This window comes from Notolepis coatsorum, assembly GCF_963971535.1.
Source record: "Notolepis coatsorum genome assembly, contig: SUPER_8_unloc_1, whole genome shotgun sequence".
Classification (NCBI taxonomy): domain Eukaryota; kingdom Metazoa; phylum Chordata; class Actinopteri; order Aulopiformes; family Paralepididae; genus Notolepis; species Notolepis coatsorum.
The window spans coordinates 2,080,023-2,105,921 of NW_028174873.1; the positions used below are offsets into that span (position 1 = coordinate 2,080,023).

Consider the following 25,899-nt stretch of genomic DNA (forward strand, 5'->3'; position numbering starts at 1 on the left):
TCACTCGCAACACCGACGGCGGTGGCGACCATGCAAGGTGCCAACCTGCCAACCTGGTCATCGGGAGCCATTAGGGGTGAAGTATCCTGCCCAAGGACACTTCACAGTAGGAGAGAACAGACTCTTTTGTGTTGCTTCCACTAGCAGTTAAGGCTGAGCCCGAACGTTCGAACGTTCATTCGTTACGCTGGCGTTCGGATTTTAATTAATGGGTTTGAACGTTCGGGGGGAAAAAAATACGTTCACACTAATATAACTGTTTAGAATAAAATAGTCTATTGGCTGAGTGCGGCCGGCTTTCGTGTGACATCACGCCCGGGCGAGTCAACCAGGAAATTCAAATGACTGATCACAGATACATTCAGACAGTCAGTACTGGATCTAACAAAATGGATTTATGGATTAAATACACATTTATGGAAAATTCAAGCCCGCCAGACTAGAAAGCTTCTGGGAGACATGCGACGGCTGTTCCAATTCATACGGCGAGGTTCTACCGGGCCGGCGGCAAAAAGTGAGTCTGCGTTATATGATATTATGTCTGACTGCTGTCTGACCGCGATACAGGTCGTCTGTTCCCTTTATATTTAGTGCTTTGTTTACATGAACAGCCACCACTGTAAACAATTTTTTTTTCACAGATAGACTATGCAATGCCGCACCTGTAGGATCTGTAATGATAAAATGAATTAATAAAAAAACGAACATCCAAAACGTCTGTTTGAAAAACCCTGGCGAACTCCGAACCCTGTTGGGACAGCCTTACTAGCAGTAGGACAGAACAGACACTTTGGTGTTGCTTCCACTAGCAGTAGGACAGAACAGGACAGACACTTTGGTGTTGCTGCCACTAGCAGTAGGACAGAACAGGACAGACACTTTGGTGTTGCTTCCACTAGCAGTAGGACAGAACAGAACAGACACTTTGGTGTTGCTTCCACTAGCAGTAGGACAGAACAGACACTTTGGTGTTGCTTCCACTAGCAGTAGGACAGAACAGAACAGACACTTTGGTGTTGCTTCCACTAGCAGTAGGACAGAACAGAACAGACACTTTGGTGTTGCTGCCACTAGCAGTAGGACAGAACAGAACAGACACTTTGGTGTTGCTTCCACTAGCAGTAGGACAGAACAGACACTTTGGTGTTGCTTCCACTATCAGTAGGACAGAACAGACACTTTGGTGTTGCTTCCACTAGCAGTAGGACAGAACAGAACAGACACTTTGGTGTTGCTTCCACTAGCAGTAGGACAGAACAGGACAGACACTTTGGTGTTGCTTCCACTAGCAATAGGACAGAACAGACACTTTGGTGTTGCCTCCACTAGCAGTAGGACAGAACAGAACAGACACTTTGGTGTTGCTTCCACTAGCAGTAGGACAGAACAGAACAGACACTTTGGTGTTGCTTCCACTAGCAGTAGGACAGAACAGACACTTTGGTGTTGCTTCCACTAGCAGTAGGACAGAACAGAACAGACACTTTGGTGTTGCTTCCACTAGCAGTAGGACAGAACAGACACTTTGGTGTTGCTTCCACTAGCAGTAGGACAGAACAGAACAGACACTTTGGTGTTGCTTCCACTAGCAGTAGGACAGAACAGACACTTTGGTGTTGCTTCCACTAGCAGTAGGACAGAACAGAACAGACACTTTGGTGTTGCTTCCACTAGCAGTAGGACAGAACAGAACAGACACTTTGGTGTTGCTTCCACTAGCAGTAGGACAGAACAGAACAGACACCTTGGTGTTGCTTCCACTAGCAGTAGGACAGAACAGACACTTTGGTGTTGCTTCCACTAGCAGTAGGACAGAACAGAACAGACACTTTGGTGTTGCTTCCACTAGCAGTAGGACAGAACAGAACAGACACTTTGGTGTTGCTTCCACTAGCAGTAGGACAGAACAAAACAGACACTTGTGTTGCTTCCACTAGCAGTAGGATAGAACAGAACAGACACTTGTGTTGCTTCCACTAGCAGTAGGACAGAACAGAACAGACACTTTGGTGTTGCTTCCACTAGCAGTAGGACAGAACAGGACAGACACTTTGGTGTTGCTTCCACTAGCAGTAGGACAGAACAGAACAGACACCTTGGTGTTGCTTCCACTAGCAGTAGGACAGAACAGAACAGACACTTTGGTGTTGCTTCCACTAGCAGTAGGACAGAACAGACACTTTGGTGTTGCTTCCACTAGCAGTAGGACAGAACAGACACTTTGGTGTTGCTTCCACTAGCAGTAGGACAGAACAGAACAGACACTTTGGTGTTGCTTCCACTAGCAGTAGGACAGAACAGAACAGACACTTTGGTGTTGCTTCCACTAGCAGTAGGACAGAACAGAACAGACATTTTGGTGTTGCTTCCACTAGCAGTAGGACAGAACAGAACAGACACTTTGGTGTTGCTTCCACTAGCAGTAGGACAGAACAGACACTTTGGTGTTGCTTCCACTAGCAGTAGGACAGAACAGAACAGACACTTTGGTGTTGCTTCCACTAGCAGTAGGACAGAACAGAACAGACACCTTGGTGTTGCTTCCACTAGCAGTAGGACAGAACAGAACAGACACTTTGGTGTTGCTTCCACTAGCAGTAGGACAGAACAGAACAGACACTTTGGTGTTGCTTCCACTAGCAGTAGGACAGAACAGAAGTGACTCACCGGGTTCCTCCAGCTCCTTCTGGATCTTGCTGAGGACAGCTTTCTTCTCCTGGTCCAGGTCTTTCACAGTGATGGTGTATCCCAGCTCTGGAGGTGGGGGCTGTAGGGGAAGTAGAATATATTGAGCATTTCAGCCGTCTATGTACCGATACCACAGGTTTCAACTGTTAGCATTAGGGGTGGGAATCACCAGAGGCCTCACAATACGATACTATCACGATACTTGAGTCACGATACGATAGTATTGCGACACTAATATTGCGATATGCTGAGTATTGTGATATTAATATTGCGATTTATTACCTTTTTTCAACTGCGAAGTCAAACTTTGTCAACACGTTCAGTCTGTTCATCTCACTTCAATAATTTTTATTGCAGAACATGGTATTTTCTCAAGCAGACAGATGTAAACACTGTAATTTGTGTTGCATGTACCTGACAAACTGAACTGTTTGTATTACAGTCATATTCCAACTTAACTGAATGCACACGTGTGTGGACTACTGTACTATTACAGGTATTGAAATGACAATGCAACTTTCTTATGCAACAAAAACTTTTTTTTTTATAAATAATTATATCGATACTTGGCGTCCCTGTATCGATAGTATCGCCACGCAAAGTATCGCGATACTACTACGTATCGATATTTTCCCCCACCCCTAGTTAGCATTGTCCAAGTATCTACTCAATCCATTAGTATTATCCAAGTATCTATCTACCCAACCCATTAGTATTATCCAAGTATCTACCCAACCCATTAGTATTATCCAAGTATCTACCCAATCCATTAGTATTATCCAAGTATCTATCTACCCAACCCATTAGTATTATCCAAGTATCTACCCAACCCATTAGTATTATCCAAGTATCTACCCAATCCATTAGTATTATCCAAGTATCTATCTACCCAACCCATTAGTATTATCCAAGTATCTACCCAACCCATTAGTATTATCCAAGTATCTACTCAATCCATTAGTATTATCCAAGTATCTATCTACCCAACCCATTAGTATTATCCAAGTATCTACCCAACCCATTAGTATTGTCCAAGTATCTATCTACCCAACCCATTAGTATTATCCAAGTATCTACCCAATCCATTAGTATTATCCAAGTATCTATCTACCCAATCCATTAGTATTGTCCAAGTATCTACCCAATCCATTAGTATTGTCCAAGTATCTATCTACCCAATCCATTAGTATTGTCCAAGTATCTACCCAACCATTAGTATTGTCCAAGTATCTACCCAATCCATTCGTTTTACTGAAGAGAATATACTTAAGGCCATTCGTTTTGACAAAAAGTGATTTGAGAGACACAATCCAATTTCTCCATTCACAATCTTTCTATGAGTGGCGTTGCTTTGATTTCTGAGCAAGACAGATCTAGGATCAGATTTTTAACATTAAAAAACATTAGGTGCATGATCCTGGATAACGGAGACAAATGGTGCAGACAGTCCTCACTAGGGTTGGGCACCGAAAACCGGTTCTAATAGGAACCGGTTCCTAACTTCCGGTTCTGGAACCGGAAGTAACATATTTGAATTTCGATTCTAAATTTCGATTTTTTTTTTTTTTTTTTACTTTTTTTTTTTTACCCTAGTTACAGTACAGCAACCAAATTAAACTGTATCAAGTCAACTGAAAATGTGAATAGTATGATTTTCTTTTTGAAATAAAAAAATAAATAAAAATCTCCTTCGAAATAAGCTGTGACCTGTTTTGACCTGCACCTCAAAGAATCGGAATCGAGAATCGTTTAGAACAGGAATCGATATGGAGAATCGGAATCGGAACCGGAATCGTTCAAATCCAAACGATGCCCAACCCTAGTCCTCACCAGAGATATCTGGTCTCCACGACGACTGGACACCAGCTGGATCTTGCGTTTCTGTTTCCCACTGCTGCCAACAGAGGGCGCCAAGGCAGCGGCCGGGACCTCAGGAGCCACACTCACTTTACCTGAAACGAGACCACATTTAGTACAGGAACAACACATACTATACCAGGTCCACAAGATGGCTACTTTAAAAAAAAAAAAAAAAACGAGAATAAACACTGAACTAGGAAGAACAGCTTTTTCAAGCTTCGCACCTTGGGCATGGAATGGGCTACAGGACCATATCCACTTAGATACCCTGGTCTCCCTCTGCGGATTTAAATCTGTATTACATAACTTCCTACAAGAAGAATGTCGCTGCTTTCTGTAGTCGGGTCCCAGCTGCAAAACTGCAAAATTACCCTGTATTTTACTGTCGTACACTTTTACTATTATGTAGACTATTTCGTTTTGTGTTTTTATGTTTATATGTGATGTATTGTATATTGTATACATGCACTTTTATTATGTTCTTGTGTGATGTACCGCACATTTTATTGCTGTCTGATATTTGCAAATGTTATTGCTGTCATCTTGGCCAGGTCTCCCTTGCAAAAGAGATCTTGTATCTCAATGGGACTTCCTGGTTAAATAAAGGTTAAATAAAAAAATAAATAAAAAGTTTAAGACAGTGTTTTAACTCCAGCACGTATATAATTAAGGAGAATAAGCCATGTAATTTAATGGTCGACTCCATACGTGGTCGTGCCTCATGACATGAATGTTCCCACAAATGCAGCCAGAAGATCTGAACCAGTATCTTTTCAGTCTAGACCTCTTCAGAAGAATGGCCGTTGCTAAGGGTTACAGCTTGGACCCAGTGTCTCTCCCGTCAGCTGCGCTGCAACAAGGAGTGAATCACTTGGGCCAAAACAGAATGTTTATGAAAAGGTCTATGCCGAGATAGGCGTCACTTTTATTAAAAAGCGTCTGTTGGAAAAACCCTGACGATGTTTTTGTTTCGTTCTTGATTTATTGTGATGTTTCTTCTTGACTTGTTTAAAGAAGACGTGTCCGGCCCATGGGGACATTAATGTGTGTTGTCGGGCTTTACAAATAAATTTGATTTGATTAATTGAAGAATGTGGTTTAGATGACAGATGAAGCCCAGGGCAGGCTGGTGTACTTAAAACTCTGGTGAATCCCGTCTCCTCGGGCAGCTCAAGGTATGACTTCATGAGACACATTAGAGTGTGACTTCATGAGACACATTAGAGTGTGACTTCATGAGACACATTAGAGTATGACTTCATGAGACACATTAGAGTGTGACTTCATGAGAGACACATTAGAGTGTGACTTCATGAGACACATTAGAGTATGACTTCATGAGACACATTAGAGTATGACTTCATGAGACACATTAGAGTGTGACTTCATGAGACACATTAGAGTATGACTTCATGAGACACATTAGAGTGTGACTTCATGAGAGACATTAGAGTGTGACTTCATGAGAGAGACATTAGAGTATGACTTCATGAGACACATTAGAGTATGACTTCATGAGACACATTAGAGTATGACTTCATGAGAGACATTAGAGTATGACTTCATGAGACACATTAGAGTGTGACTTCATGAGACACATTAGAGTGTGACTTCATGAGAGACACATTAGAGTATGACTTCATGAGACACATTAGAGTGTGACTTCATGAGACACATTAGAGTGTGACTTCATGAGACACATTAGAGTATGACTTCATGAGACACATTAGAGTGTGACTTCATGAGACACATTAGAGTATGACTTCATGAGAGACACATTAGAGTGTGACTTCATGAGACACATTAGAGTGTGACTTCATGAGACACATTAGAGTGTGACTTCATGAGAGACATTAGAGTATGACTTCATGAGAGACATTAGAGTGTGACTTCATGAGACACATTAGAGTGTGACTTCATGAGAGAGACATTAGAGTGTGACTTCATGAGAGACACATTAGAGTATGACTTCATGAGAGACATTAGAGTATGACTTCATGAGACACATTAGAGTATGACTTCATGAGACACATTAGAGTATGACTTCATGAGACACATTAGAGTATGACTTCATGAGAGACACATTAGAGTATGACTTCATGAGAGACACATTAGAGTGTGACTTCATGAGACACATTAGAGTATGACTTCATGAGAGACACATTAGAGTATGACTTCATGAGACACATTAGAGTGTGACTTCATGAGACACATTAGAGTATGACTTCATGAGACACATTAGAGTATGACTTCATGAGAGACATTAGAGTATGACTTCATGAGACACATTAGAGTGTGACTTCATGAGACATTAAAGTATGACTTCATGAGAGACATTAGAGTATGACTTCATGAGAGACATTAGAGTGTGAGTATGACTTCATGAGAGACATTAGAGTGTGACTTCATGAGAGACATTAGTGTGACTTCATGAGACACATTAGAGTGTGACTTCATGAGAGACATTAGAGTATGACTTCATGAGAGACATTAAGAGTGTGACTTCATGAGAGACACATTAGAGTATGACTTCATGAGAGACACATTAGAGTGTGACTTCATGAGAGACACATTAGAGTATGACTTCATGAGAGACATTAAGAGTGTGACTTCATGAGAGACATTAGAGTATGACTTCATGAGAGACACATTAGAGTATGACTTCATGAGAGACATTAAGAGTGTGACTTCATGAGAGACACATTAGAGTGTGACTTCATGAGACTTACTGGATTTGGTGGGGGCGTCTGGCGACGTCTCTGATCTGACCGAGGAAGCGGAACTGGGAGATTCGTGGGTTTCCTCCTCGTCTCTGATAAAATAAAATAAAAAAGGCACCGTAGATCAGTCACTACAATACGAGTTCACACACTTCATTCAAAAGGAACATCCCAACATTCTTTTGCTTTAATCCATGATATCGATCTCTTCCGAAGCCAATACGGCCCACTAGCCAAGCTTAAAACCCAGGGAGTTCGATTAATTTGTGCTAAGCTAGGCTAGCTTTCTACTGAACGCACAGATTGGTATCTTCTTGTCCGACTCTGGAGAAGACGGTAAGCAGCACATTTCCCATAAAGTTTGAGTGTCCATTTAAATCAAACCAGGATAACACACGGGCGGTCAGGTGGCGTAGCGGAGATTGCGCTCGTCACCAATGCAAGAGGCTGCGGTCTCGACTCCCGGAGTCAGCATTGCTTGAGGCTTGGGCTGATCGCTATACTAACCCGTTTGGCTGAGTTAGGGGGAGGGCAAGTCATGGGTGGGAATCTGGCGTTGTGGACAGCGACGCCTACAGGTCAGGTCTGGGCGCTTGCTCAGCGGAGGCAGGACTTGATGGAGGCAGCGTGCCCTCCCACGCGTTACACTTCACCAATGAGAGTCCTCGCTGCCAGGTGAAAAAAGAGTCACTGGCTGTCGCCGCGCGTGTCGGAAGAAGCGTGCGGATGACTTCAGGGTTCCCTTGTACCGACCAGTAGGAGAACATGCGCACAACAACCAGGTAGGGGAGGGGGGGGGGGGGGATTGGCACAACGACTAAATTGGGACGGGGAGAAAACAGAGAAAATCGGAGAAAGAGAGGATAAATTTTTTTTTAAACCAGGATAACACACCACATCAGAATAGGGCTGGTCGATATGGAAGAGATCAATATATGATCAGATAACATGGATTAAAGAGAAAGCAAAAATGAAATATTTTGACTGAAGTTTGTTGACTGCAGCAAAGTAAAATTTGTAAAACGCCTGTTAAACAAATAGCACCACTCCACACAACCATTCCTGCTGTTCTCTAATGCAGCATCAAGTTTAAATACTCTAGACCAGAGGTACTCTGACTTACTGTACTGTTCTCTAATGCAGCATCAAGTTTAAATACTCTAGACCAGAGGTACTCTGACTTACTGTACTGTTCTCTAATGCAGCATCAAGTTTAAATACTCTAGACCAGAGGTACTCTGACTTACTGTACTGTTCTCTAATGCAGCATCAAGTTTAAATACTCTAGACCAGAGGTACTCTGACTTACTGTACTGTTCTCTAATGCAGCATCAGTTTAAATACTCTAGACCAGAGGTACTCTGACGTACTGTACTGTTCTCTAATGCAGCATCAAGTTTAAATACTCTAGACCAGAGGTACTCTGACTTACTGTACTGTTCTCTAATGCAGCATCAAGTTTAAATAATCTAGACCAGAGGTACTCTGACTTACTGTGCTGTTCTCTAATGCAGCATCACGTTTAAATACTCTAGACCAGAGGTACATGACCAACTCAGGAGCGACATTGACAAAAAGAAACCAGTTGCTACTAACATGTTTAATCTCTCTCTCTCTCTTTCTACACTGATCTCATTAATGGCCTATACAGACTGTAAATGAGGGAAATCAGTCCATATACACATCACAGTTTTTGCTCAGATATGTGCTCCACGTTCCGTGTGGCAATGTAAAAAGTGAGACGTGAAACAGGAAACGTACCTAGGCTTTTTGGCGGCTCTCTCTGGGGTGTGAGAGCGGGAGGAGTTGACGCTGGAGAGCGGGGAGAGGCCGTGTTTGGAGGCCTTCTCACACGTGGAGGACAAAGAAAGAAAGAAAAATAAATCCATAAGCAGCCATTCCTTAATGTCATCAACTGTAATACTTCCGCATTTACCATTTATCCTCTCGGGGAGCTCGGTCGGAGCGTTCCGTTATCGATCGTAATTAACTACATAAACGACATAAAAACACATGGACCAATTCGAAGAAAGACTGGCCGAGGAAGTCCGAAAATATAGCCATTTGTACTAGGGCTGGGCGATAGCCATATATTTCAATAATCGTTAATAATGACAATTAAAAAAATATTGTTGTTTTGTGACCTGCAACTTTAAAACCAGAGACAGTGTACAGACTTGTCTTTAGAGTTTGCTCTCTAATTTAAAATACAGTTTGAAACCGTCTGTACACAGTAGGCTATGTGTGCTAGCAGAGTTAGCCTCCAGTCACGAGTCACGGTGCACATGTGCGGTGGTTTGTCCACGAAAAAAGCACCAAAGATAGAAAAGAAACTAGCAGAGCCAGAACTGTTCAACTCCCCTGGAGCCACAGCCAGGAGAGAAGCCGGTTTACTTTCACTTTCAAACCAGCTGCAGCCTGAGAACTGGAGTGTGAGGGGATGTAACACTAAAGATGGCGGCAACGACAAAGAATTGCTGCAAAATAAACACACATTTGTTGTTTAACTCAATGGACACCAACCGCGTTTATATACGTGTTTGGCGGACAACCGTTGAACGCCAACCATGTATATATACGTTATTTGATAGTTTTTCCTTTTTTCCGATTTTTATATCCTATTCAATGTCAGGGAACCATATGTTGCCGGTAGAAGGTATACTGCGATGCTGAGGGTGCAGTACCGGCCAGATCCTCCCAGGTGGCGGTATCGAGCACCCTTTGAAACCTTGTATCTTGGCCTGTGCATCGATCAAATGTCTCCGGTAGTTTTAATTTTTTTGTGCAAGCTGAGCGGTTATAACGGTCGGAGTGAGAAGGATCAAATGCTCCCGATGCATGATGGATTATGTTGGCGACACGATAGACAATCAATACTTGGAATGGCCATCAGATAATTGGAATATTCTTTTTGGGGTACATCCTAGTCGAGGTAAGGGCTATATGATATCAATCTTGCGTTGATCCAACCATGTCTTCATATCGATCCGAACGTGTGTGTGTGTAACGTTACTCCACAACGTATGCCGTTGGTGACGATCAAAGCATCAAAAAACTACCCCCCCCCCCCCCCCCCCCCCCCACAGTGAACTGACGTGGAAGTATGTCGGTCTCGCTCCCACGCGCAAAATATCGGCAACCACCGAAGATGAAGCACATCTCGGCCTTAAAAGTGAATGCAGCCTTAGAGCTGGGTGAGGATCTTTGGTGTTTAATGTCCTTACATGCCCGGTTGGACTATAATCGCACTGCCCTGTCGTTCAGCGGGGAATAAAATCTATATCTTGTTTTATCCAAGAAATATTTCCATGATTTCCCCATGTTTTATAACATATCTATGACCCTAGGAGCCCTGGGAGGGGAGCGCGGAGAGGCCGTACCTGGGAGAGGCCGTGTGAGGAGCTGTAGGAGCTCTGGATGGAGTTCCGGTCCGAGGCGGGTCTCTTCCCCTGCGGACGAGAACGTGGAGAGCAATCAGACATTCTGCCAACTCTGACGTCACTCACCCTTTGGAGCAAACCACCTCGTGCTGCACACAGCTTCATCATTAGAGGTACATTAGAGGTACTGTCAGGTACATACACGCCACATAAAAAACAACAGAGACTCAGGGCTAGATCCACAAAGAATGGATTGCACGGAGCAAGTTGCACCCTTACTTACAATTCATTATGAATTGAAAATGGGGGACCCTGATGTAAACAAGACAAAAGTTTTTCTCTGGTCTGCATCCCCTTAACAATTGTGTGTATTGAGCCGTACTGTATTGTACCCATTCTACAATCTGTTAATACAGTTTTCATTCAATCAATCACTGCGCAGATTGATTGATTGAATGAAAATGTTATTAAAGGGTGCAACTTGCACCGTGCAATCCATTCTTTGTGGATCTAGCCCTCAGACTCAGCTTCTTCCCCCAGGCCATCAGAACACTGATCTCTCCACACACACCACACATCCTCATTTGCACTCTCTCACACACAAATACATTACAAAAAGGTCACTTTAAAAACACAACTGTAGGGCGCTCCAGTAGCACACCATGTACCGCGCTGCGTCGCGGATCGGCTGACCCAAGTTCGATTCCCGGACCCGCCGTCATTTGCCAAATGTCTTCCCCTGCTCTCTCCCCCATTTCACCCTCACTGTATCTGTCGGTCATGTTTGACCAGGAAAAGCGATAAACGCTAAAAAATAAAGTAAAAATAAAAATAAAAACATAACTGTATATTTGTAGATGATTGTATATAGTACTCATTACCTTTATTTCTTAAAGCCCAACCTCCAGGTTAAACCCTACTGATCAATTATGGGTAGTTTACATCATTGGTATATAATTTCATTATTTATTTTTTTCCATTTGACACCGGAAATGCCACTCTGAAAGAGTTAAAAAGGTCCACGCACGAATAACATGCACGCGCGAATCAAAAAAGCGTATCAAACGCCGACGTCACTACAGGTGCATATTAATGAGCCGAATCTAAGAGCTTATCAGACGCTAGCACGGCCGTGACGTCACTTCAGGAAATGCCTTGCCCGTCCGGGTCATAGTACTAGATCAGGGGTGGCCAACCCGCGGCTCGCGAGCCGCATGCGGCTCTTTGCCCGTCAATGTGCGGCTCTTCCATCCATAAAAAAAAATAAAAAAAAAATAAAAAAAAAAGATTGTTTTAATTTTTTTTTTAATTTTTTTTTTTTTTTTACTTTTTTTTTTTATGTCACTCATTCCATAAGGACGTAGAATAAACATTTACAATTTTTTTTTAAATGGTCCATTTGCATGTTCTTGGTATCTGAATCTAGGGACATATATGGATCAGTGTCAGAAATAGTGTGTCTGTTACTAGGCTTGAGTAAATTGTAATGAACCAAAGGAGAATATCAATTCTATTTAAAAAAAATATATATCTTTGACTGTAAATAACACCATGCTAAAATTGACCAGACCTGAAAAATCTAAGCAAATGAATAAAGGGAAGATGATTAAACAGAAGGTTTTGTAGATACAGTACTGAATTCTGCCATCTTTTTTATAATGTAAATTTCTCCACCATTCTTCATCATATTGCAACACCGTTTTTTGCAAGACGTTCACAGAAAGGTAGAGAAACTAACTGCGTTCTGTTTTATGGCAATAACGTTCAGGTTTGTGGGAGATAATCCCAAAAAATAAGAGAAATTAAAAAGTAAATCCAGAAGTCAGATGATTGACAGGGGCTGGGTAGGGTAGTTTTTCGAAATTTGAAAGCCCTGAGTCTCTTCCTTCAAAAGACTACACTCACTTTTGGCTGTGCCACTTCCTCCTGTCAATATGCGCCGGTTTCCGACTCAATGCCCTGAGATTTCTATAATCTTATATTTCACTAATAACAGTTAAAATAATTGGTAAACAAACATAATGCTGAAAATATACACTTTTACTGTATATCTCGGGCTTTAGAGGTTAACCCTGTGAGGCCCAAATTAAAAAGAAATTAGCAACTTCAGAGGCCAGAGGGTGGGACATATAAACACATTTACTATCAAATAGCATTGTGAGGCTGAACAACAGGACCAATTGACTATACATGTGCTTAAAGGGGAACTATCTTATAAATGGCTTTTTTCAGTGTTTACCATTGTTTCTTAGCTATGTGGACTTATATTAATAGGATATATGTCTCTAATTCTCATATTGGCGAATTCTTCCAATTCTCCTCTCACAATATTCACCCTCACTGAACTGAGTCATCTGAAAATGTGCATATCTGTGATGTCAGAGATTTCTCAGCTGCATAATAATGTGGCAGTTGATGTGGCAGTTGGCACCAGGCCACACAGTGGTTGGAGCCCAGCCTCAAAACGGTTTGAGGTAGAAAAATGCGGTTTTTAGTACTTGATTAGAAATACAAAACAATGCATTTAAAAAAAAAAAAACCTAGGTGTTCCATAGACTCACAGGAATTGTGTAAAAGTGCCCAAATAGTGAAAGAAATAGTAAAATAGTTCCCCTTTAACATTTTTTAAATAAACATTATTTTTTTAAATGGCTAAAAGTGATTTTGTAATTTTGCAACCGTGGGTCTCACAGGGTACTTTTAACCCTGTGAGGCCCAAATAAAAAAGACATTAGCAACTTCAGAGGCCAGAGGGTGAGACCTATAAACACATGAAGGGTGCCGTGACTGAAAAAAAAGGTTGAGAAACGCTGGTATATGGTGTGGCTCTTTGTGGTACCACAGTCATTTTTTTGTGGCTCTTAGTCTCTGACTGGTTGGCCACCCCTGTACTAGATCAATGGTGGCCCACTCGGTGAATCACAGTTAGCCCAATAGCTCCGCCGTCCCTGCTGCCTACAGTCGGGACCACTACACTGACGTTAGCCTATGGTTCTCTCCTCTTTGTGTGCCCCCGTCCTCGCGGGTGTCCTGCGGAGGAGCTTGTGGACGCAACAACAGCGGCGGCCGTAGCGTAGGGTGTTTGAGCCTGTAGCATTAGTTAGCTCATAGCTATCGTGTACCACTAGCCTTTACGGGCTCGAGCACCCTACAGGCTGCCACCATTGTCGCCGTTGTCGCGTCCATGGGCCCCCCGGCAGGGTACCCGTGGGGACGGGGTGTACAGAGAGGAGAGAACCATTTTGGGTCGGCCGTTCATGCCGGCCAGCGAGCCGGATGTCGGGATATGTTGTTAGCACAATAGCTACCAAGCTAAGCTATGTTAGCTACTAACGTTATAAACACAATATGTGTACAACGACACAATGATTTACATTATTACAAATATGGTAACGTGGTTGTGGCTTTTACAAATAGTGGTTAGCTTTAGAGATGGATGGCTATAATCACGGAGCAATAGTGTTAGGTGAAACAGATACATTTTCATTCGGCTAGTAGTAGCAAGCATATATCTATGGTAGCAAGGCTCTCTGCCTGCAGTGCCTGCCACTAGCTGTGTGTGACTCTCAGCGCCCCCTGGTGAGCCCCCTGGTGCCCTGCACCTGTTGTGACGATCATTTCGATTACACACGCACGTTATGAACCATTGATTAAAATATGCATGTGCGTGGTGATTGTGTTGGGCAGACAAAATGTTTGATAAAAACGCTAAAACTGGGTCAATTTCAATACTTTTTTTTTTCTTTCTTCATGAAAGTCACTGTTGGCCTAGTCCACATTGTTTATTGAACAAAAATACAACGTGAAGGTTGGCCTTTAAGCTTAGCATTGTATTTTATGGAATGCCTGTGTATAGCCATCTCTCTTCAAACATGGCTGCCTGTAATCACGTGTACCTGTCGGGCTCTGTGGATGATGGGGTTGTGAGTCAAGGCTGTACCTGTCGGGCTCTGTGGATGATGGGGTTGTGAGTCAAGGCTGTACCTGTCGGGCTCTGTGGATGGGGTTGTGAGTCAAGGCTGTACCTGTCGGGCTCTGTGGATGATGGGGTTGTGAGTCAAGGCTGTACCTGTCGGGCTCTGTGGATGATGGGGTTGTGAGTCAAGGCTGTACCTGTCGGGCTCTGTGGATGATGGGGTTGTGAGTCAAGGCTGTACCTGTCGGGCTCTGTGGATGGGGTTGCGCGTCAAGGCTGTACCTGTCGGGCTCTGTGGATGGGGTTGCGCGTCAAGGCTGTACCTGTCGGGCTCTGTGGATGATGGGGTTGTGAGTCAAGGCTGTACCTGTCGGGCTCTGTGGATGGGGTTGCGCGTCAAGGCCTGGGTACCGCTACTAGAAGCCGCCGAATGGCTGCTCTCCGCTGACCGCGCCTCCCAGAGCTGACGGCGAGACCTTTTCGCGGTGGACTCCTCGTTAGAGTTTGGTCCCCGCTTCAGGGCGCCTGGTCTTAAAAAAGAAAAACACGCAATAAAAGTATTATTACATTGCAGCCTTTGGAGTTACATGCATCTGTGGAGATTTAACAAGTACCTCCAGGAAGGAGCTGACAACTGATAAAACGTCCGCTATGGACACAAGCCCTTAAGATGCATACCTTTTTCTTCTCTGTGCATGCGGTAGGAGTAGGAAGACGTGCACCGTTAGCCTAGCTTAGCGTCAGTCACTGGAAGTAGGTTCCTCCATTAGCCTATAGTTCCCAACGTCTTCCTACTCCTACTGCATGCACAGATGAGAACAAGGTATGCGTCTTCTTGTCTAACTCCAGGGTAGATGGCAAATAAGCTAATTTCCCAAAATGTTGGAGTGTTCCTTTAATTGACCTGCCTGGTTAAATAAAGATTAAAAAACCAATAATAATATGTATTTATTACAACAGTGTTTCTGCTAGCAGCCAGGGGGGGGGGGGCCTGGAGACGCTGGGAGCAGAAATGACTGTGTGGCAAAGCACAATAATATAGATTGAATATAGATTCTATTGTATTCTATTGCTATATTTAATTTAGTTTATATCCCATTTAATATTATTCAACCTCTTTTATTTACAGTTGTACAGCCCTGGCCTATATATAATTTTATTTCATAATTATACTATATTCTATTGTGCTCAACTTAGTTCATATTTCATTTGATCTTACTCCACCTCTTTATTGTATTATCAGTCTGTTAATGTCTGTCCGCTAACAGAAAACAACCCCCCCCCCCCCCCCCCCCCAATTAGAATGCTCCATCACAGATCCTCTTGGGAGGGGTGCACACACACACACACACCCAGGCGGTCGACCCCCCCCCCCCCCCCCCCCCCAATTAGAATGCTCCATCACAGATCCTCTTGGGAGGGGTGCACACACACACCCACACCCAGGCGGTCGACCCCCCCCCCCCCCACTAGAATGCTCCATCACAGATCCTCTTGGGAGGGGTGCACACACACACACCCACACCCAGGCGGTCAGCGCTCTTCACCAGGCAGGAGTCGAGCAGCAAGAGCAGCTGACCTCAAAGAGTAAAAACACATAAAAGATCTCAAAAAAGGTTCTTCCAACTCACTTGGGCAGCGGCGGACTTCCGTTGGGCAGAAGGGCCTCGAATGCAGAATGTGCACTGCTGCCGCTGTCGGCGCGCCTGGTGGAGAGACACGGGCATGATTTAGAAACATGGACAAAAGAAAAATCCCGCTTTATAGTTGTATGTTAATAACCCTTTCACTACCACACTACAGACGGTTATAACCATGTTAGTGAAAGAGTTAACCTTCTGTGTGATGTGGTAGTGAAAGGGTTAACCATTCATAATCCCTGCCCCTTCCGGTGCTGCAACGGTGGTTTCTGGACAATCTCTCCTCCCTCCCTCCCTCCCTCCCTCCTTACAATCTCTCCTCCCTCCCTCTATATGAATTGAAAATGGGGGACCCTGATGGAAACAAGACAAACGTCTTTCTCAGGTCTGCATCCCCTTAACAATTGTATGTATTGAGCCGTACTGTATTGTACCCATTCTGCAATCTGTTAAATAAAGTTTTCATTCATTCATTCACCCCCCTCCCTCGCTACCCCCCTCCCTCCCTCCCTCCCTCCCTCCCTCCTTACCCCCCTCCCTCCCTCCCTCCCTCCTCCCAAGCTCATTTAACCTACATGTACCCATGTGTTCTTACTATTAAACATATATTGATCATGAATAATAATAATAATACACTTTATTTGTATAGCACCTTTCATACAGAAATTGCAGCTCAAAGTGCTTCACAACAGAAAAAAATACAGGCATAAAATGAGCACATAAAGTGCAGACATATAAAATCACAGTTTTTCACATTAGGATCCAACATCCCAACAGGCCACCTTGTTTGATTGATGGTTTGATTCAGTTTTAAAAATAGACAATAAAAAGAGTAAGATAGAATAGACAAGCGTAAAATAGTGCAATAGTGCAGTGCAAATAAGTAGTAGAATAGAATAGACATGAAATGAGCACATAAAGTGCAGACATAAAAAAAATGTTTTACAGTGCAATAAAATAGTTCTGGATTACTGTTTTAACAGTTTAACGTCGTCTTTACCTTCTCTGTTTGGTATCCAGTTTAAAACCCGACAGTCTTCCCTCCTGTTTTATACCCACTTTAGACTTTGAATATCCGTCTACGACACAATTGATGAGTCCGGTTTCACCACACTATACTACCCTGCACTCAAAGAGTGTAGCACTGAAGTTGGACACCACTGGACGAAGCGTGCCACTTACCCTTAGCCACCAGAGGTGTACCCCTCCTGATGACTGGTGTACCCCTCCTGATGACTGGTTGTACACAATGTGTAAGTTGCTTTGGATAAAAGCATCAACTAAATGACTAAATGTAAAACGTGAACAACAAGTCAGCAGGAGTAGATCTCTGGCAGCTAAGGGTTAGTGGGATTGTTCGTCAAATCGTGTCAAACTTGAGTGTTACACATATTAGCATGATAAGTAGGAGTATATAGTAGTAAGGAACATAATAGTAAAAAGACAGTAATGTTTAAACATGTATAATTTCAGATATTGTTTGAAGGTGTGTTTTTTGTCGACGGTGGAAAATCGGCCCGGGTTTCAGCTGTCCTGACTGTGGTGCGGGAAGTTTGTTCCACCATTGTGGAGCGAGGACAGACCAGGGTTTCCGTTAGAATTTTTTTTTGCAGGTCTGAGTGTCCGGTAGATTTCAATCTACCGGACAAATGGGATAAATTCCGGTCAGAGTTTATTGAGCTTAAAAACAATTGATATGCCTATATAAAGAATGACATCATCAAGGCATTTATAATATTTTAACTTAAAACTAGGCTACTTTTGCGTATATACAGTCATTAATATATTCCAAATAAAATAAGTCCCTCGAGACTTCGTGCTGCTGCCGACTTGAGGTGTCGGTGGGCAGTCTGCCCGACCTTAATAAACAGCAGTCTGTTATAATCACATTTTTATGAGCTAACGAATTCCGTTATATTGGACATTTGTATTAATTATATCAAGCGAAGAACTGAGAAATTTGGCAGAGAGAGACGGCAACATTATCATGGGTTTGCGTGATGTATATCTCCACCTCCCAACGAGGTGGTGCTGGTCATAATGTCCTGTGAAAATAATTCCCTCTAAACACAATTTGATTATTTGAATTGTATTAAAATAGGCTAAAATTAAATAGCCTATGCGATGAACTAAACAATCATTTGTTTCATCGTTGCTTCACCAAGCAGCCGGTCTAATAATGACATCCTGTTGTCAGCGCGAGCTGGCTGCTGATATATTTACGTGAAGCATGAAGCAGCAGTGTTTTTAGGTCCGGTCTGGAAACCGCTCAGCAGCGCCCCCACCCAACAGCTGAATTGCCAATGGCTGAATTGGAGTACTGCACCCTGCCGGCCGGCAGATGGATGCTTCTCGCAAATATATCAGCAGCCAGCTCGCGCTGACAACAGGATGTCATTATTAGACCGGCTGTTTGGTGAAGCAACGATGAAACAAATGTAATGATTGTTTGTTTCGTTCATCGCATAGGCTATTTAATTTTAGCCTATTTTAATACAATTCAAATAATCAAATTGTGTTTAGAGGGAATTATTTTCACCGGACATTATGACCGGAGAGATTAAATATGTCGGACTTCAACAGATTTTGCCGGTCAAATACCGGTAATTACCGGCTAACGGAAACGCTGGGACAGACAATAGTCTGCTTCTATTTCATCACGCCCCAAGAGCTCGGATAGGAGTGGGTCTGAGGCGGCCAGAAGGTGCAGAGCGCATGGGTCTTGAGGGTGTGTAGTTAGAGACCAATGGCTAAATGTATTCTCAGACTCTAAAATGTGAAATCCGTCGCCAACCCAGATTCCATTCCCCCCCGGAGAACGAGGGGGCCCATTATTACCGTCTCTTGCTTTCCCGCTCGACTTCAAAGCTTGCGTCGTCGTCGTCCCCTGCTCTCTTGTTCCTCTCTTTAAGCACCCTGAGCACCGTCTCTTTGGAGCAGGGGTCCACAGGTGCCCCCAGGCCCGGTGAGGCCAGCCCGCCAGGAGAGTTCAAATGGTCAAAACTGAACACAGGAGAAAAGCAAACACAAATCATCACACATGTGGTGCCACTTCTGATTATATATATATATATATATATATATATATATATATATATATATATATATAGAGCTGCCGCAGGTAGGATAGCAGGGTTGGGATTGATCACGTTCAATTCAAACTTTAAAAGGGGACCGACCTATTGTGAAAATGTCCTGTGTTTTGCATCGTTTTGTTTTCTTTGTCCAGACACTGAGAACATGTTAAATATGTGCATTGTTCCTTTTCTGCAGTTCATCTGTGACAAGAACCCTCCCACCTGAAACAAGCCTTTCAGAATTGCAGCCACAATAGTTAACACTTTCCGTGCCACTCACGAGATTTCTCTGGGTTTTTTATAGGTGGTTGCTAGCCACTCACGAGATTTCTCGGATTTCTTTTTTTTTGCGATCTGAAAAATTATTGCATCACCCGAGCCTACCCGAGTATAGCCGAGGGGCGCCGGCGATCACTGTGGAAAAAAGCGCCCCCTGTCGTCTCCCAGATGACATAAGTGATTTTGGAAAGGACTCAATGAAAATGAATGGGGAAAAAAATCCGGTACTCCACATTTTCCAGTTCACTGATCCAACCGGGGTTACCACAGTTCATTCTGGAACCTCAGATCCCCGCTGATCATGGAGATCTACAGTATCGCGTTGGATCCATACACGTATCGATTTTTTCGAATGGTGATCAGGAATTGGAATATACCAGTTGGATACCATCTGATGTCAGGTAAGGACTCTATGTTATCAGTGTTAGGATAATCAGAGTAAGTTTGATGAAGTTATAAGCTGTTTTGTGAAATGTCTTCTTTCGGTTTCACTGTAAAAGTCCGTGAGGAAATCAACGGAGCGATTATCCGTGCGCGGCCGTAATGTGCTTGCGTGCACGTATAATATTGATCATCTAGCGTTTATTTGAAAACGATTCATAAAAAGGCCGACGAATATCAACGTTGTGGAATATTCCACTAAAAGACGATTTTCATAGAATGCTCCAGAATGAGCTGTTTTTTATATCAAAACGGGGGCTTTTCTAACTGCTCTGAAACGGAAACTATGCAATAAAAAAACAATCTGCCTTGACAGCACTGACTGGAAAATAGTCTTTGATAATGCGATGGGCAGATCAGACACATAGCCATAATTTAAAACATAGATTAGGCGATATTAACGTTAACATTGGCGCCGATGGTGGCATTGTGACGCGTGGGAGGATCACACTATCTCCCTTCATTGCTGAGCAGGCGCCCCGACCGACCTGTAGGAGTCGCTGTTTTACAACGACCAGGATAGACAGCCCACGGCTTCCCACCCGCCAACACTGCCAATTGTGTTAGTATGGACGACCGACCAAGCCGGAGGCACCGCCGACAGCTGGACTCGATCCCAGTGTCTCTGCGGTGGTAGGCAGGCGCTTGGTCCGCTGCGCTACCCGGCCGCCCTGTGATCAAGATATCTTGATCAAATGTAATTCTTGTCTTTTCGCCCTAAAGTTGAACCTAAAATATGTTTCCGGCAACATTTGTAACGACAAGATTCCCAGGCCTGTTCCACGGACGGCAACAGATGACGACACAACACTGTTACATCGTGGTGATAGAGCGGTGGTCAGAAGCTGCAAAGTGAACGTGGACTTACAACGGGGACCTGACGCCGTGGTGGTCCGGCCGGGCTATCTTCACCGTCACCGGGCTGGAGGCGGCCGGGGAGTGGCGGGGGCTGAGGATGTTTTTCTTCCTGAAGCTCTCCCACTGGCTGGGAGGAAGGATACCCACCAAGGACGTGCCCTGCCTCTGGAGGGGGTAGTGGCGCTGAGGGGTGGGCGTGAATCTGCCAATGTTGGGCACATCCCTGTGGGGAGGAAAATAACAGAAACAGTCTTTGACTATTTCTATGATTAATTATGATTATAAATAATCTCATCATTAGCTAGTTCGACATCATAGCTACTACCTTGTGCAAAAAAGCACAACATGATCATCAACAGCAGCAGGTAAGAAGATCTACATGTTTCCATCAAAGTAATGCTGGGCATCAATATACAGACAGCAAAACAAAGGAACTGCTGGTGGACTTCAGACGTGACCCCACAACTCCCCCAGCTCTGGAGATAAATGGCCAGAAAATAGAGCGCGTTGAGGAGTATAAATATCTTGGCACCACCATCGACCATAAGCTCACCTTCAAGACCAACACAGACAACATCCACTCTAAGTGCCAACAGCGACTGTTCCTCCTCAGGAAGATGAGGAAGCTTCAGGTGCGACCATCAATCCTGCAGGCTTTCTACAACTCCTTTGTGGAATCGATAATGTCCTTTAACACTTTGGTTGCCTTGGGTTAAATTAATGATATACCATAGATTGCCAGCGCTATTTGTCTATGGAGAAAGTCCCCTTCTTTGCAGGGCTATAACTTTTTAAATTCTATTGCTACATTGCCATTATTAGGGCCCATTCAAAGTCCTATATGTATTGTTCATTGTGTAGCAACGTTAAACTTTTTCATTCACATATTCATAGTAAAGTATGGTCTAATGTATAAGTATGTTTTCATCTCTTTCTGCAACTTTCTCCAGAACGTGATATATAGCCCCAAATGCATTATATTGATGATGAAATACAGTTTGATGGCAATCAGCGCGATATAAAAAATTCCAACTAGACGTACTTCTAGAAGTTACTACACGTCATCTGATGTTGACCGGATGGGCGAGGGGGCGTTTATAATTCCGTGGGCAGCGTTATACCAATCATCTAATGTGGGTCAAATGTTGATAAAAGCAGTTAGTATCGAAGATGGTAACGTTACACGCTGAAACTCACCCCAGTCTCCGCGCGCCGTTGGGCGATCATCGTCGAGTAGAAATTTTATCATTATGGGATATATTATTACCCGGTCCATCTCCAGCTTGTATAATGGTATATACGTCCAAATCATGTTGTTTATCGAGTTATTGGCAATCGATCGCTATGTAGAGTGACGAGCTAGAGTGCCGGAACCTATACCGAGTGGCCGGAAGTAATAGGGCCGACCAGCAAAACCTCTACTGCGCTTCCTGTTAAGCGGTTGCGCCGATCGGCCACCAGATGGCGCTCCTGAACCGCCAGAGAGCTCAGTGGGTCCTGCTGGTGGATATCAGGCCAGCGGAGGGGGAATATGAATCCGATTCCAGATTTTTGAAATATTGATATAAGGACGCTGTACAGCGTCCCCCGGCAACTTTAGCATGGCCAGCAATGACGCTGTAAAGCGTTTTTAGGCAGTCAAAGTGTTAACATCACATCATGGTTTGGAGTAGGGGTGGACGGTATGGTCTAAAATTTATATCACGGTATAATTTGAAGCATGGTAGGTAACGGTATATATCACGGTATCAGTGTTTCCGTTCGAATAAATTTTTTTGCCTGATAGGCAGGCTATATAAAGAATGACATCCTCAAGGCATGTAGATTTATAATATTTTAACTTAAAACTAGGCTACTTTTGCATATAAAGTCATTATATTCCAAATAAAATAAGTCCCGAGTCCGTGCTGCTCCCATTGCAAACAGCCGGGCTGGATGCTGGATTTTGCTAGAAGCATATGTAGCTGCAGAGCCGCAGAGCCAGCGGCGCTTTCAGGTCTGGTCACAGCTTTCAGCCGTTGGGTGGGGGGGCGCTGTTGAGCGGACCTGACCTGAAAGCGCCGCTGGCTCTGCGGCTCTGCAGCTGCATGCTATTCGCAAATCCACTGCTGCCGCCGTCCTCCCGCTGCAGCCGTCGTTATCATAACACTACACGCATATCATAATGTTTACAGCAAACTGTAGTTGATCACCAGGTATGTTTTATTAACGTAGAATAATTCATATAAGAAAAACGATAGGGACATCTCTTACCTTTCTCCACTGGTTAAAAATGCCAGGAACTGAAATTGAAACTTGCTGTGCGCCGCGGTGATATGTGTTTATTATGAAATGACAATTGCGTGTTGACACGCCCACTGCGCGAAGCCTCCTAAATAACCTTTTCCAGTTTGCACATATCTATTATCTATGACTAATTCTATCTATTTTTAGGGGCAAATGCGATTGAAATAGTCGCGCTGTGGTTACATGACGTCATTTTTCACGGTTACACGGTATAGTCAAAATCCATACCGTAGAGCAAATTAATACCGTTTATACCGCCCACCCCTAGTTTGGAGTGATGCGTGCCATCAACCGGAAACCTCTCGACAGGGTCGTTAAGATCAGCGGCAAGATAATTGGGAAGGACCAGGAGCCACTCAGCAGCATCCACAAGAAACTCAGTTAAAAAGGCCTCCCAAATAGTTGAGGACAACACACACACCCTTCACACCCATTACAAACTAATGCCCTCAGGCCGTCGATACAGAGCTTCATCACTGAACAAAAGGGGCTTAGGTAGCTTCGTGCCAACCTCCATCAGACTGCTGAACACCTAGTAAGCATAATATCTACCCTGTCCTGAAGCCTAACATCTCACTTAGACACGGGGGATTCCCTTTGCTTGAACAGCAGATGTTTGGTTTCCCATAGAGAGACGCATTTCAAAACCCAGGTAGGTCAGTCTACGAGGGCAGTGCACACGCCTTCCTGTTACGTTTGCAGTGTTCCACTCGTGTCCAGTCGTCATCATAGATAATAAATTAGAAAATGTGTGCACAATTGTGGTGCCAATCAAAGGGTGCACTGACTGCACAGTCACACAGGGTGACAGTTTGCATAGAATACCTGCAGGCTTGTTGAGTGTGATCTGTAGTAACGTTAAAACAAATCATCCTTGTGCTGAACTAGGTCTAGAAAGAACAGAACCCCTATCACTGTGTCATAATAATAATAATAATTTAGGACCTGCTCAGAGGTCATCAATCGGCACACATGCGATTCGTCTCTGCGATTAACCCATCTCGTCGTCCTCCCCCCCCCCCCCGCCCCCCCCCCAAGGGCAGCCGGGAGCAGACAGGCGTCAACGTGAGCCGCGCCAGGGGACCAATCCAAGTGCTCCTGTCCGTCTTCGTCAAGGACGCCACAGCGTTAGCGATCTGTTGTTGTGCATGTTTTTCCATTGGGTTTATCTTATCGGGGGGGAAACCCTTGCGAGCACGGGGAGAACATGCAAACTCCACACAGAAAGGCCTGGAAGATACCCCACCTGGGTAACTGGCATCATGGAAACCTGGTCCCCAAGCGGGAATCGAACCCTGGACCTTCTTGCTGTGAGGCGACAGTGTTAACCACTACACCACCGTGCATCGAATTGGTGGGAAATTCAAGGCGCAGCCAGCGTCAAACGGCTAACTGACACAAAAAAGTACGTTAGTAGCCCAGCTAAAGTTACAATCACATTGATTGATTGAAAACGTTATTAACAGATTGCAGAATGGGTACAATACAGTACAGCTCAATACACACAATTGGGGATGCAGACCAGAGAAAGACGTTAGTCTTGTTTACATCAGGGTCCCCCATTTTCAATTCATCATAACATATGATATGACATACATGCCATACAGTACTGCTACATCTATACATTTATGACATACCAAATCTACACAGATCATGGGGGACCCTGATGTAAACAACACGAATGTCTTTCTCTGGTCTGCATCCCCTTAACAATTGTGTGTATTGAGCCGTACTGTATTGTACCCATTCTGCAATCTGTTAATACAGTTTTCAATCAATCAATACAAAAAGTGTCATAAAAAAATAAAAAGAGAGCTCTGCTGATTTCTGTTAGGGCGTTAATAAAAACAAGCTTTTTTTTTTTTTTTTTTTTTTTTTCAAAGGACAAAAACAAACAGTTGTCTATTCCGGTTCTGTGTTTAAAACAAACGACACGTTGGGGGACCCGGTTATCCGCTACAACAAAAGCAAGCTACGGTTAGCTAATAGCTAGTAGCTCCTCGCCGGGTCCTCTGCTGTCAAACGGTTCTATATAAAAGGAGTTTGTTAATACATCCAACTCTGCAACACGGCTATAGTAGTAACTCACCCCGTGAACCCACTGTGAACTCTGCCGCGGAGCAGCGCGTCTCGAGGCGGGTTGTTAACGGGAGCCACCCGCCGCACGGTACCGGCTTCGGTCCCGATGTAGCTGCCCATCATCAGTGATCTCCAGTCGGTGACCGGGGGCGGTGTTGTTGTTAGAACAGTACCGTCTCCTCTCCGGTACACGGTCGTTGTCGTCGTCTCGACCCGTCGGTGTTGTTGTGGCCCCGCGGCGCCGCCGGTTCTCCCTCCTCCTCCGCTGCTCGCGGTCCTCCCGCTGCCCGGGAACAGGCGCCGCAGCCCCGGCGGGACGAGCAGGCCTCTGCCGGGGACCTCTCCTCCTCCGGTGCGGTGGTGGTGGTGCTGACGGTGATAATAATAACAACACGCGACGCCACCGACTCCGAGCAGGGACGTTATTAATAAGTAGGGGGCGGTGGGGAGATAATAATAATAAAGAGCGAGGAGAAATATGACGAGCAGAGCGGCGAGGACGGCGGAGACACGACGACACGACGTTAGTATTGATAACTTGTTAGCTCTTGGAGACATGGCGGCTTACCGCCAGAGGACTGAGAGATCCTCCCATGATGCACTGCGGGGAGAGAGAGGCGGGGGCGGGGCTCTTCAGACCGCGTCTATACTTTCCCCAAGGCAGTTGTCCTTCCG

The 25,899-nt window shown here is 44.2% G+C and overlaps 1 protein-coding gene across 1 annotated transcript in view; it reads right to left on the reverse strand.

Moving 5' to 3' along the window:
- The window catches only part of pom121 (POM121 transmembrane nucleoporin), a 49,202-nt gene extending 23,526 nt beyond the window's left edge, over positions 1 to 25,676 (reverse strand). The window contains exons 1-10 of the mRNA XM_084338374.1: positions 25,235 to 25,676; positions 20,870 to 21,082; positions 19,043 to 19,207; positions 16,196 to 16,270; positions 14,932 to 15,094; positions 10,649 to 10,717; positions 9,030 to 9,112; positions 7,278 to 7,360; positions 4,519 to 4,640; positions 2,668 to 2,767 (exon numbers count right to left, since the gene is read on the reverse strand). Coding sequence (XP_084194500.1) covers positions 2,668 to 2,767; positions 4,519 to 4,640; positions 7,278 to 7,360; positions 9,030 to 9,112; positions 10,649 to 10,717; positions 14,932 to 15,094; positions 16,196 to 16,270; positions 19,043 to 19,207; positions 20,870 to 21,082; positions 25,235 to 25,347 — 1,186 coding nt within the window. The 5' untranslated portion in view covers positions 25,348 to 25,676. The remainder of the gene's footprint in view (positions 1 to 2,667; positions 2,768 to 4,518; positions 4,641 to 7,277; positions 7,361 to 9,029; positions 9,113 to 10,648; positions 10,718 to 14,931; positions 15,095 to 16,195; positions 16,271 to 19,042; positions 19,208 to 20,869; positions 21,083 to 25,234) is intronic.
- Between the last annotated feature and the right edge of the window lie 223 nt (positions 25,677 to 25,899).